Source organism: Elaeis guineensis, chromosome 3, assembly GCF_000442705.2.
Source record: "Elaeis guineensis isolate ETL-2024a chromosome 3, EG11, whole genome shotgun sequence".
NCBI classification, from domain to species: domain Eukaryota; kingdom Viridiplantae; phylum Streptophyta; class Magnoliopsida; order Arecales; family Arecaceae; genus Elaeis; species Elaeis guineensis.
Genome location: NC_025995.2, coordinates 118,154,095 through 118,168,199, shown reverse-complemented (window position 1 = coordinate 118,168,199; position 14,105 = coordinate 118,154,095). Strand labels below are relative to the sequence as shown.

At 42.4% G+C, this 14,105-nt stretch overlaps 1 protein-coding gene across 6 annotated transcripts; it reads right to left on the bottom strand.

Moving 5' to 3' along the window:
- Positions 1-329: 329 nt before the first annotated feature.
- LOC105040580 (protein GRAVITROPIC IN THE LIGHT 1) lies at positions 330-10,474 on the bottom strand. Of its 6 annotated transcripts, none has more exons than XM_010917165.3 (3): positions 10,251-10,474; positions 10,056-10,167; positions 330-2,558 (listed from the first exon to the last, which is right to left on the bottom strand). In XM_010917165.3, exon 3 carries the CDS (start codon positions 2,082-2,084, stop codon positions 654-656), a length of 1,431 nt encoding a protein of 476 aa, XP_010915467.1. In that variant the 5' UTR covers positions 2,085-2,558; positions 10,056-10,167; positions 10,251-10,474; the 3' UTR covers positions 330-653. The 6 variants fall into 6 exon arrangements, with proteins under 6 accessions (XP_010915467.1, XP_010915470.1, XP_029119068.1 ...); XM_010917168.3 differs by having other exon boundaries at positions 330-2,270; XM_029263235.2 differs by having other exon boundaries at positions 330-2,099.
- Positions 10,475-14,105: the final 3,631 nt, after the last annotated feature.

Here is a 14,105-nt window from a genome sequence, read left to right as displayed (position 1 = left end):
GGCTAACAATAACCCAACTCAATATCCCCAAGGAAAATTAATAACAAAGAACACAACAGCCCACGCATGAAACAACGCCGACAAAACGGTATCTTCCGGGACACCCACGAAGCATAAAAGCCAGCAAAAACGAACCGTTCTTAGATGTCGACATACTAGAGAATCGCGTTAACACCTGCATCCCATTTTATTTGACACCCATTTGCTGCACCTTGCACCAAATTATCATATTCTAATTCCCACCAAGTCTAACCTCCAGTATTATTCCCAATTAATCACCCCCAGACAAGCACCCCTCACGTTTCATACGCACTAAGCAAACCGACATAAGATAAATTAATATACCTTCTGTCATATCTATCTTCCACATACATCTAATAAATACTCATTTCAAATTATGAAAAACAATAAACACTACAATATATATATATACATAGACGTTTAAAGCGCGCCCACGCCAGTTACCATCAGGATCTGTCAGCCACCACACCACCCACAGGCGTTACCTCTCCCCAGTCCTCACCAAGACAGACCGCGGGCCCACTTGGCAAAACCCCTGATGACATCACGACCTTAAAAGTCCAGAATAGGTCTAGATACCTCCACCGCCGTCCGATGGAGCATCACGATCTCCACCCTATCTCAGAGAAGCATCATGACCGTCCTCCCACCCTAGACGAGAGATAGACCTTGCACTGTATTAGCGTCTTCCCCACCCGGAACCCGGGGACCACCGTAAACCCCACGGCGGTGGGCCTCGCACCGGCCGTGTCGTCGTCGTCGTCGGCCACGCTCTCCATGTACACCTCCGAGAACCGGGCACCCCGGCGGGCCTGGAAGATGGACCCCTCCTCTGGTCCGAACGAGAAGAGGAGGCAGTGTAGGAGCCACACGCGCCTCGCCATCTCCGCAAACCCGGCAAAGAAAGCCGACTCCGGGAACCCCAGCCCCGAGCTCACCAGCGCCCTCTGATCTAGATCACCAAAGAAGGACGCCTCCATCTTCGGGTGCACCAGTGACAAATACTTCGCCCTCAAGAACTTCCCCAACGCCGAGTTCTGGCCTTTCCCGTCGAAAACCTGCTTTAAGCTCACAAATTTGAGGTCGCTGAACTCTTCAAAGAACCGACGCCGGTCCCAGGAGGACCGGTCTGCCGAGGAGCAAAGATTGAAGTCCCGGCGGTGGAAGTCGGAGAACATCTGCTGGCAGACGAAGGATTCGAAGGCGAAGATCCGGTGGCCAGGCTTCCGGCGGAGCACGTCCGGCTGGATGGACCCGGCCGCGGCGCCGAGGTCCCACCCGGCCGATTCCATCTCCCTGACCATCAGCTTGACAAACGACCGGATCGATTTCACAGTGAACCGCAGCGCGGTGAGGAAATGGGTGGGGTTCAGGGCGGAGAGGTGGAGGTCATCAAGGGCGGCAAGGGAGCGGCCCGGGTGGAGCCTGGCTTCAAGAGCTCGGTTCTGCTTCTCGGAGGCGAGGAGCTCGGCTTGGAGGGAGAGGATCTCGGAGTCCTTGAGCTGGAGCTCGGCCTCGAGCTTCTTGGTGGTGATCTGGTATGTCCTGAGGAGGCTGTGCTGCTCCTGGATTTGGGCCGCCAGGGCCGACTGGGAGGGCGGGGGAGCGTGGGAATGGAGCTTGTTCTTGAGGTAGGACTGCTTGAGGGCGGAGAGGTGCTTGAGCTCGGAGACCACGGCCTTGTCGGCGGACTGGATGGAATCGGGGTCGTAGGGTGACTGGGCCACCTGAAGCTGAGCGTAGGCCGCCTTGATGGCGGAGACGCTGGCGAAGAGGTTCGCGAGGAGGGATTCCATGGCCTCTTTATCCTTGGAGGAGAGCTTCAGCGAGTGCTGCTGCTGCTTCCCATCCTCGTCTTTGTGAGGCTCAGAGAGCATGGTGGAGTACTCTCTGAGGTTTCCTGAGAGCTTAAGCTTCTCCATGATCGGCTTACATTCGTCGGGGGCGACACCAACGGGGCCTCCTCCACCGGAGCCGGTGGCGGCCCGCCGGAGGCGGAGGATCTTCGTAAAGGTCTTGGCCAGTGACCCAAAGTTAGGTGGCGCCGGCCTGGCGGTCTCCATCTGTTTCTTTAATTTCTTCCGAAGGGAAACCCCGGATTTTAAGCAAGACAGAGGAGATGGAAGGGCGTGAGAGAAATATTAGTATCTGGCGAGAGGGGATGGGAGAAGGGGAACAAAAGGAGGTGAGGCGTTCCGCGTTGAGAACAAATCCAACGGCTCTGAGAGAAGCAATCCGACGACTGCGGTCTGTGTTTTCTCAAAGGAAACGTCCAGTTAGAGGTCTTTTTAAGGGTTTATGCTACTTCAAAAAAATGGAAAAGAACGGGCAAAGGAGATTTCAAAGAGGGCAAAGAGTTTCTCGTTTAAAAACAAAAAAGGACAAAGTGAAAGGCGAGACGAAGGGCAGAGAAGCGGAAAGACCTTGTGTGTACGGCATTAATTAAAAGCCTTAATTATTCATTTAATATATTTTCTCCACGACATGAGATTCTCATACTGATGGTACATGTTTCATGGACCATGATGCGGCAAATCCTGCAATGCATCATTAAAAAATCTACATATAATATATAGAAAAAGGAAAAAAATATGTTATTTTGTGGGGAAAAATCTAGAATATGTTAATAGTGACAAATACCAGGCTTCTGGTAGCCACCTAAACATGCTCAGTTCTCGTGCTTATTGTATTTGGATCAGACCCTGTAAACGTCCCGGACTCGAAGCTAGTGTTAAGAATGGATGGAATATTATTAGTATATATCCTCTCTATGGACCACGTAGACGCCCTCTAGACAACGTTGTGAGGCAACTGCTGGTGTCCCGTGCAGTCGCTACGTTTATACAAGATAGGCGAGAACAGTAGTTATAAGCTAGCTTTTTTATTGGACGAAACATGCCAGTATGCAGCACCTTGAACTCCCAGACAAAGATACCATGTTGCGATGGATGCAAGATTTAATAAGAAAGGAAACAAAAATCGGCTCAAATACGAAAGATATAATTATGTGGAGAGAGTAGGATCCTATGCCCTTTTGACATTTACACAAAGTTGCACTTTTAAGACCCGGTGTAAAAAATATAGAATAGTAGATGGGCAGAAGTCCAGAAATTCTGGAGGGATCCGTTGGAAAATTCAGGCCCTAGATAGCAAGTCCAGCTGTGTAAATGGGCCGGGTCAAAGCACCAAACAAGGTATGCAATTAAGTTCCATCCGTTGTAAGAATTAATTGTAGAATTGATCAAGTTCAGCATACCTATCGATCGTTCACCTAGGCAAAGGACCGCTTTAGAGTCATAGGAATTAATGAAGCCTTGCCGTGACACAAGCAACCGCAATGGCCACTAGACCAACAATCTCCTATGCTACTATCAAGCTTATGATTATAAAGCCATATGATATGCATCTATCAGTAGCCAGCACAAGCAATGCAGAAATACATAGGTCTCCATGGATGAATGTGGTATCCGTGGTTAATGTGTCGGGTTGTGGATCCGGTTAGGCTAGGCTGACACAGACCAAAGAGAACCTAACGATAACCGGTAATCTAAAGCTAGCCATGCCCAGAATAAGTTGATTTGTTTATCTGATTAGCCTAAAGATACAATTAACCTAACCTTGCCTACCATCTAGAGATTATAAAATCGACCCGATCCGATGAATATACACCCTATCCAAATCCGATCAATCCCGAAAAATAAGATTTGATCGGATTTAGATTCGAATTTGGATAAAATCAAAAAACGATAGCACGGATATAGATAAAATATGGTTGATGCTATTTTCTATCCAAATCTGAATCCAACCCGAATCTACGAATATGGATATACCCGAACCCATATCCAAATATACATGTTTATAATTCTATTTTGATAATTTTATTTTGATTGATAATATGTGTTGGTGCAGAATTCCGCCGATGCCGGAGAAGCTGGAATCGAGAGGATCGCGGCTGTCGCCGGGACCTGCAAGGAAAGTCTAAACCGGAGTCGGAGATGCTCCGACAAGACCCTCCGACGCTCAAGTCAGTACTCTGCCTCAACAGAAATGAAGCACTCGAATGTGATTTTAACAGAATTTCGAGATAGAGTTTAGAGCTTAGAGAAGAACATATTTGGAGGGTCTCTTTTATAAACGGGAGAGCGTAACTAATTGACAGCGACGTCCGTAACTGCCTGGTAGTGGACCGTTCGGGGCCACACGGAGTTTGTTACGGAGAGTAGTGGTGTCAGTGGACCGTTCGGAGCCACGTGGAGTTTGTTACGGAGAGTGGAGTGGTGTCCGTTATCGCGACTTGCCAAAAAATGGTGAGACCATGTGGAGTTTGTTACAGAAAGTGGAGTGATGTTCGTTGTCGCGACTTGCCAGAGAGTTTGGACCGGACAGCTGGAGCTCTGTTGGGACGTCTGGTGGAGCGGAATAGCTCTCTATCTCAACAATCTGAGAGAAGCTCGGATGTTTCCGAGGTTGCTGACGGATTATTGTTGAGTGCCTTTGGCGTTGATGCTGCAGACCAAAGTCATCTGCTGTAGAAGTCCGAACGAAAACTTTCTGTTAGAGAAATCCGATTGGAGTCCGATTGCTAGAGAAGTCCGTCTGAAATTTGTCTGATATAGAAACTTGTCTGAAGACTGTCCACTGATGAGGTTCCATTGCATGAGAAATCCGACAGAAGATCGACCGATAGTGGAATTCAGAAGGTGTTGTGGAAGTTCGTCCGCTGGAGGAGTTTGAAGAAAATTTGTCCGTTGGAGGGCTCTGGTCGGCACTGTTGAAGTCCGATTGGCACCGTTGAAGGTTGACGGCTGGAGAGGTACGGAAGACACTGGAGACAGTCGGTCACTGTAGAAATCCGACTGCTGGAACTCGTCCGTCATAGAAATTCGTCTGGAATCCATTCGCTGTAGAAGTTCGGACGAAATCCAATTCTCGCAGAAGTCCGGAAGGAGGCCGCTTACTGTAGAAGCTCGGATGGAGACCGATTGCCGTGGGAGCCAGATGGAGACCGCTTATTTGTAGAAGCTCGGATGGAGATCGATTGCCGTGGAAGCCCGGATGGAGACCGCTTATTGTAGAAGCTCGGACAAAGATCGGTTGTCGTGGAAGCTCGGATGGAGACTTCTTATTGTAGAAGCTCGGATGAAGTCCGTTTGCAATAGAAGTTCGGAGTAGAGATCCGACTGGTGGAGCCCGTTCGTTGTAGAAGTTCGTCTACGATCCATCCGCTGTAGAAGTTCGGACGAAGTCCGGCTCTTGTAGGAGCTCGGATGAAATTCGGAAAGTGATCAACCATCGTAGAAACTTGGATGGAGTCTGGTTACTGTAGAAAATCGACTGATAGTGAAGTCTAGAGAGCATTTGGAGTAGTCCGGTAGATGAATAGAGGAGCTCATTATTGGAAAAGTCCGGATGGCACGATAGGAGTTCGTCCGTTGGAGAAATCTAGAGGACACCGTGGAAGATCGACTGCTGGAGGAGTCCGGATGATATTGTGGAAGCTCGAACGGTCGGGAGAGTTCAGAAAGACGCCGTACAAGGTCAGAAGTCGGGAGAATCCTGGGAGGATCGACCTCTTACGAACTTCGGCTGGGTTATATTATACCCAACACCAGCCCCCCTACTTCCGAGTTCAGGTATCGAACGAAAAAAATACAGAAAAATTTTCACAGCCGAAGTTATCCCTCTCGATTTTCGTACTCAATTGTTTCCAGATATTTTGATGTTTGATACGCTGGTGCGGGAGTCTTTGCAAATCGAGATAATCCAAAAAGATTTTTTCGAAATTCTCGCTGGAACATTGCTCTAAGTACGGCGCAATAATGATTCCGTCAGTTGTCAGCCGCCTGCCATGACGAGTGGAACATGCGGCAATTGCAGATCGATCAAAAGAGATCTGCAATCATCATTGCGCCGGACCTAGAGACCTATTTAAGCCCGCCCCCCTCCTTCAGAGGTTTCACTTTGCCTGAGATTTCTCTTCGGTTCCTGCTTCTTCCCGAGAGCTCCGTCTTCCTCCAACGTCCCCCTTGGTCTTGGGCGTTCTTCGGGTCAACCCCTATCACCCTCGCTGCCTTCCTGCACCTCTCAGACCAGTCTAAGTTAGTTCTGGAACTCTTCTTTTTCTTGTTCTTCTTCGATTTTTTCTCCTTTGCATTCCGCCCGTTCGGTTTTTCCGCGAGCGCCTTGTTTCTTATTTTTTTTCAATTTTTCGAGATTTTTAGGGATTTTCACTTGATTCAAAATGTCCTCCAACACTTTCTCCTCTAGTAGTTCTAGAAGTTCGTCTGTTCCAGCCCCCCAAAATCCTAGTTCTGTAGATGGACCTCATCCAATCTTTGTATCAGACACCATCCTCGCTATCTGATTTCGGACGAACTCTCGCTGATTAGAATTCAGTACGGAGTTCCTCCAGAATACGAGCTTGAGCTTCCCGGACCAACTGACCGGGCTAGCGCCCCTCCCCCGATCGCTTCTGTTTATACCAGGAAGCTTTCCGCGCCGGACTTCGACTTCCACTTCCACCTTTTGTTATTGCTCTTTTTTGCTTCTTAAACATTTCTCTAATTTCTGTAGCGCCGAACTCCTTTAGGTTTCTGATAGAATTTCTTTCCCTTTGTCATTTAGCTGAAGTTCGGCCATATCACCCTTTAGCAAAGGACTGGTGGTACTTCTCCCCCCAGTTCGGTAGAAAAGAGTTGCTGAAAAGTACCCCCTCTTCTATCCACAACTGAAAGGAGAAGTACTTCTACGTCCGATGCCCGACCTTAGAGCTGGAGTTGCCCCCCTGAGGCTCCCTGAGGGACTCCGTCCACCTGACTTCTAACCTGAGAAGGGACGACCTTGAAGCCTCCAATAAACTCGAGGCTTATCCAGCTCCTCTCCTCTCAGACCTTCTGAAGGAGCAACTCTTATTTAACATCAGCCTAAGCCCTCTTAACCCTGTCGGTATTTTTTTTTTCTTTTTAGTCATTCGCTGCTTCCTCTTTCTTCTTGTTCTTTTTCTAAGCTGTGCCGATCTTCTTTCATTGCAGATATGGATGCAGACGCAGCTCGGATGCTAGCCAAGGGTCTCAAGGCCCACAAGAGGAAAGGCGTCGCGACTTCTAGGTCGGCGAAGAAGGCAAGGGTTGGAGAGACAAGCTCGGCTGCACCTGACCAGGTGGCCATTACCGTTGATGCCCCCTCCGACATCGAGCCCACAGTCCCCCGAGCTTCTTCAAGAAGTCCCTCGACCGAGGTTCCCACTCCAGAGTCTCGTCCCGAGGAGGCACCGAGGACCGAAAGGAGGAGGAAGAAGAAGTTGGCCTGCAAGAGCCGCAGCAGCAAGGCTGCCATCGAGGGGGCCGACGGCTCCGAAGAGGATCCGGAGGAGAATCCCTTCAACAATAGAGATTTAATAAAAAGATTGATCGACGGGTGTGTCTTGCCCGAGGTCGTTCACAAGATCGTCCACGCCGATCCTGAACAGCGGGTCTGGGACTCTCTCGGGTTCTTTCTTGAGGTAGGCCGATTTACTTCTTCCTTTCTTTCGCTTCTTTACTTAGCTTACCCCTTAGCTTTCATATTGACTTCTTGGCCGTTCTTGCAGATTGGACACCAGCTCATCGCCAACATCGAGGCGATGAATAACGCCAAAAGGAAGCAGCCCAGGCGGAGGAAGGTCGCCAGGCTGAAGCTGCCCGTCTCGAGGAGAAGGTCGCCGAAGTCGCGAGTCTCCGAGAGGCACTGTAGAAAGAGGGACAAACCTCGACAGATCTGAGGGACACCTTGGAGGAGGAAAGAAAGAAGACAGAGGCCGAGGTCTCCGAGCTGAAGGCGCAGATCCTGACCCTAATCTCGGAGGCAAGGGTCCGAACAGTGGAGGAGTTCAAGACCTCCTCCGAGATGAGGGATCTGAAGGTCCAGTTCGGCCAGACCGCCTTCATCAAAGGCTTCAAGCTTTGCCAGGAGAAGATGGTCGAAAAGTTTTTCGAACTCGATCTCGACTTCCTGGATGAAGTGTCCGAGGATGAAGCCGGACCTTTCGAGGCCACCGTCGGTCTCCCTCCAGCCGAGACTTCTTCGACTGCCGCGACCGACCTTCCGGGAGCGCCGAGCTCCTCCACTTCTACCCCAGAGATCCGAAACCTCTAATTTTATATTTTTTTTTGTTGCGACTTTTCGTTATTCTTTTGTACTTAAGAACTATTTAATCAATAAAATCGAATTCTTATTTACAGAAAGCTCTTTTTTCTTACTCTACATCCTTTTTCTTCTTTTTTCTTATTTTTTTGCATTGATTTGTGTTGTGACGCTCTTTTTTTCCGACAACAGTGTCCTGCCGAAACTCTTCCCCTACCACAGAGGATTCCTCTGAAGTCGATGATCCAAGATCTCAGAAAGAAAGTTCGTCACCTAACGAAGAAATCAAAAAAGATGGACGACAAACTTCACAGGCTGAGGAAGAACCATTCGGAAGCCACTACGGAGGTTACTCGCCTTCGGGACCTCCACAAAAAAGGCTTAATGGACTACACCCGAAAGAAGGCCGACTTCGTGAAGGAGCTTGAGGTGCTCCAGAAACGCGCCAGCGACCGATCTTGGACTCAGACTTTCAAGATCAACTTCTTCGAGATTGAATTGACGGCCGTACGAAAGAAAATCGACCAATTGGAAGGAAGCTCGTCCTGTCTCACAACTCAGATCGACCACAATCGAAACTGGTTGAAAAAATTCTCCGACCTCCAGAAGCAGCTACAGGATGCTGAGGCGAACTACCACGCCTACCAAGTCGGCTGATGCGGACAAATAGACGAATTATTTTAGTAATTTATATGTTTTATGTTGAATTATAATTTTATTTCTATATTTGATTTCTATAAATCTGAACCTATCAGTTATGTTCTATATTGAATTAATAATTTTATTTTGATTGATAATATATATAAAATTATTTTAATTATTTATTTTTTTTAATATAAGATAGATATGAAATCGATATGAATTAGATATAGAGAAATAAATTATCCATAAATACCTTCAAATTCATTGGATATGAGAACGAATATCCCTTTTCTTACTCGATCGAATATCGGATAAAATTTAAATATTAAATATTAAATTTAAATTTAAAAATAAATAATATAATATTTGATTCAAATTTTATCTATTGTCACCTCTGCTGCCACCATTTCATTAGACGGGAACCAATGGCGAAATAGGAGCAACAAAATCCAGGCCAATTTGACTTTTGATAAAAAACCAAGGCAAAGTAGAACTAGACTTCTTTGTTTATCTTTATTGATCGTGTTGCTTTCTTCTAATTAGTTATATAAAAATGGAATGCTTTTATTTTATTCTTGGATGGAATCTGGTGGGTTCCTAGCTGTATAACATGACTCCAGTTACGATGCAGAACAACAATTCCCGACGCGACCCACCCACTGCTAAATTGCTCACACGGGCGATCAGGACCACGTGCTCAAACAGCAATTCCCAGTTCTAAGCCTGGCTCAACACAGATAAGACATCATACGGACAACAATAGCGGCTTTAAATTGCGACCCAGCGCTCCACTTAACCGGCTATAACCGGTAACCTTGATATTCGAATTCAAAAGTTCGAAGACAAGTCGTACGGGCACTCGACGCAGCAAGTCCATCTAAAGGATAGGGAATGAAAATATAAACCGGCAATCTGGATTTTTTTTGGGTAAACCGGATTTATTAAACCAATACAGAATAAATACATCGTGGATAAGAGAAGATAAAATATCTAGCAAGCAGAAAACCACAAAAAAAAAAAAAAAAATCCTCGAAAAAAAGGGCAAAATTAAGGAAAACTTGATTAACCGGGAGTACTGATTTTTAAACACCCCCCCACCCCCCCCCCCCCAAAAAAAAAAAAAAGGCAAGTCCTGGAGACGAATGTCCTATAAATTTATTTTTCTGATCTTCGAATTTTGTCGTTGCAGCGATCAATTAATCGATCGAATTTCAAAGCATCATCTAAACTCCCTACGCAAATATTTCAAACACTGAAGTTTGCCGACTTACCAGAAATCTTGGATTGGAAAAGGGCTGTGTATTCTCTTCCTCCTCTCAATCCTTCTTCTATCCCTCTACGACGAAGCCTGTGCTTCCGATCCGATCGTCAACCATCACACGCCTAAAGCTATTTTACCCGTTAGAAAAGTAATCTGCGGAGGAGAAACATTTTTTCACTCCAAGCTCGTCGATGGAGGAAATTACCTCAAAATCGAATCTTTGAAGGGCCTCCGCCGCCTCCGTTTCCATCTATTTTCCAGTAATCGGAGTTAATCGCACAGAAAACATCAAAGACGAGAGCGGAGAGAACGAGGAGGAAGGCGAGGGTGGAAACGCGGAAGTAGTAAAAGACGTGAAAGAAGCGCGGGAAGGGAAGAAAAGGAGAGCAGCCGCATTGGAAAACGCGGCATCGGAAATAAAAACCTTTTGCGGACTTCTTTTATTTGTAGGGTTTAACAACTCTTAATTACGGAAAATGCCCTCCAATTTAAACCTGAAATTCCGGAAACATCCTTCATCCAGAATTCTCTAGAAGCTCCGTTACCACGTGTGAGGCAGGCGACAGAGGGGTAGAATTATATATATATATATATATATATATATATATATATATATATATATTGGTATGATGGTAGAATTATATTTTGAAAAATAAAAAACAAAAAGAGCGGGGGCGGAAGGATTTTGGACTTTCGATTGGCCTGTTCGGGTCATTCTAATTGTTACGGTCAATGAAGCGATCTTTTTCCTCCAAGTGGGGTGCGGGTTAGATTTGATAATTAGGGTTCGGGTTGTATCTTCCGCGCGAAGGAATGATTTTTTTTTTTTTTTCCGCGTCAACTATGAGGGTGTTTATGTATCCAAAGCACCCCAACTGTCCTTCTTAATTTATCTGTACATATCTGGCTATGATGCCATCCAGAGGTACACATGATGAAAAAAAAAGATGAATCATTCTTCCATACATAAGATACAACGTAAACACCGATAAATATCTAACAGATCCTGATGTGGCATAATATAGTCCGCTTATGGTGGATGGAACAAGACAAGGGATTTCAAATGCTATTATGGGAAATTCAGAAATAGAAGGATAGTTATGACCCACAAGGAAAGAAATGATGACTCATAAAAAACAAATTATATCTCATCTCTTAATCTCCATGTCTAATGGTAACAGGTCCACATTCCCTCATTTATGTAAAGAAGGCAAAGAGAACCTACAAGGAGATGCTCTCAGAGGAAGAAATTCCAATAATTCAAAACTCTCATCTATTTTTTTTTTTTTTAGAGATTAAAATCATGAGAAGGTCGAGTTTGTGAGTAGGCCAAACCTAAAAAAATCAAAGACATAAGAAGACAGGGGTAAAATGGCTGACTTGACAAGATCCAGATGATTCGACTGGCTTGAAAAAGACTGCTATAATTAAATCAAGTAGAACAAAAAAATATTTTTAAATAAAATTTTATATTATATTTTATTATTATTTTAAAGTCTGATTTGACTTAGACATCAAAGAGCTCAACTAGAGCCAATCCGACAAATTTTTCTATGATGTTTGTATGCAGATCGTGATTCTAAGGCAGATCATTTTCTACTACTATGGATCAAATAGTGCCCTCCAGATGGTCCTAATCAAACCAAATTTTAGCACCAGCAAGTCCAATACCACTCGCTCATTAGATATTCTTATACCGGATGACACTTCTTGATAGAGTTATTATTTTTTCTTGAATCATCAAAACATGAATCTTAAAGGCATGAGATAGATTCAGCAATATGATATCAGGCAATCAAATAATTCAAGATAAATCCTATACCATTGGAAAACCCTTGTCCAACCAGATCCAACTAGAAGTGAGTATAGAATTGATGGATATAAGATGCACAGTGCACACGACTAACACTTGGATGTTTTATCGGATCCCTATCTCAAATTATTTATAATGCCACCAAAATTTGACCTAATAAAATTAGCAAGCTGAAGGATGCCGGTTGGTCTCCCCGGAGCGAAAGTCCAACCCATGAACAAAAAGATGATCAGAGTTTGCCAAATTTAATCTAATGGAGACTTTTCAATGTGTAAGCAGAGTTTGAATGGGGCAGAGTAGAGAAAAGAAGATCCAAAGAATGAAAAATATAAATTAAAAAACAAGCTATAAGATTAGATGAGATCAAATGTATATTTGGATTCTTAAATTGTTTATATAGAGATGAGAATATGGTTCCATTATGCTTTTTGCTCTAAGACCAGTAGACAAACTGTAATGGTTCATCCTTTTTTGCATGCTTCTACTATGTGGAGCTTTAACAATTCTTTCTAATCCATCCAGATTTTAGATATGCTTGCCATATCTTTACCAAAAAAAAAAAAAAATGGCTTGCCACATGTCATTTGTTATTAAGTAGTAGATTAGGTGGTTGGGCATTGCATCTCGGTCATACCAATTTTCTTACTATTTTTTTCACTCAATTCATGGGAAATTAAATGCCCATTTTTTTGAGGATAAAAAACTTATCCAAAATTCTATATTTTTTTAAACAAATATTTTTTAAATAATATTTAAATAAAAAAATAGTTTATTCATGTTCTTTTATTTATTGAAAAATGGCTCGAAATCTATTATCTATTCTCTTTTGCAATGGTTTTCTAGATAAGTTACTGACAGCTATTCATATTTTTTATAATATTTTTTATTATATAAATATTATTATATATAATAATATAATATAATATATTATGTTATAATAATATAAGATATTAATATTATATTATATTGTATATAAGCTAATATTATATATCATTATAGGATTAGGGATATATTAAAAATAAAATAAAAAGATTATTTTTGAGGTTGATAGGATAATAAACATCTTCTTGATGAGTAAGAGTTTTTTTTTATTTTATAAATAAATATTATTCATAAAAATATAATTTTTTTATCTAGAGAAGTGAAAGAATATAGATAAATTAAGAAAAATTAATGAGAAATATCTAATTGAGTTTAAACTTAAAAATAACTATCCACTTAAGTTTCTAGTAAAAAATCTTTCCTATTTGAAACATAACTTAAAAGCAACTACTCAAATAAGATAAAATAATCTAATTGTCATTAAAGTTATAAAATAAAACTGTACTATTATAAAGTAATATTATATTATTATAAAATAATACTATATTATAATAAAAATAATATTACACTATTATAAAGTAATACCACACTATTATAAAGTTATACTATACTATTATAAAGCAATATTGTATTATTGTAAAGTAATACTACAATAAAGGGATACTACACTATAATAATGTAATACTATCTTATTGTAAAAAAAAATTATACAAATATAATACAATAAAATAATACTATATTATTATAAAAAAATATTGCACTAATATAGTATAATATTATCTTATTGTAAAGAAATATTACACTAATATAACACAAAAAAGCAATACTGTATTATTATAAAAGAGCACTATCCTAATATAATATAATATTATTTTATTATAAAAAAATATTATATTATGATAATGTAATATTGTAGTATTTTAAAGGATATAAAGGTATAAAGATAATTTTAACCAAAATAGATAGTTGATTTTAATTTATGTTTAAAATAAATAAATATTTTTATATAAAATTTATTTAGATAGCTGTTTTTAAATTGAAATAAAATTAAAATTTTATTTTAATTTTTTATAAATTATTTATTAAAATAATAGATTAAAAAAAGATGAATCGTAAATGGAAGAAGGGCTCCACCCACCCCACGTCGGTAGGAAATTGTACGTCATCCGAGGCTTGCCCGGCAGCAAGCGGGAGGATTTTTTGGGCATAATCCTCTTTTTCTAGAAAGAGACATGCTCATCCTGCTCATCTCTATCTTGTCGCGACAGTAGTCTTGGTTCAGACTACCCCAGTTTGGATTTAGGTTGGATACGGCAAGTCGGCGAGCGTAAATACGAGGACAGAGGACTTATTACGGTGGTAGAGAGAGAGTTTCACCAGAAAAAGAAAAGTTTCAGAGAGAGAGGATATAGAATAAGTAATGTC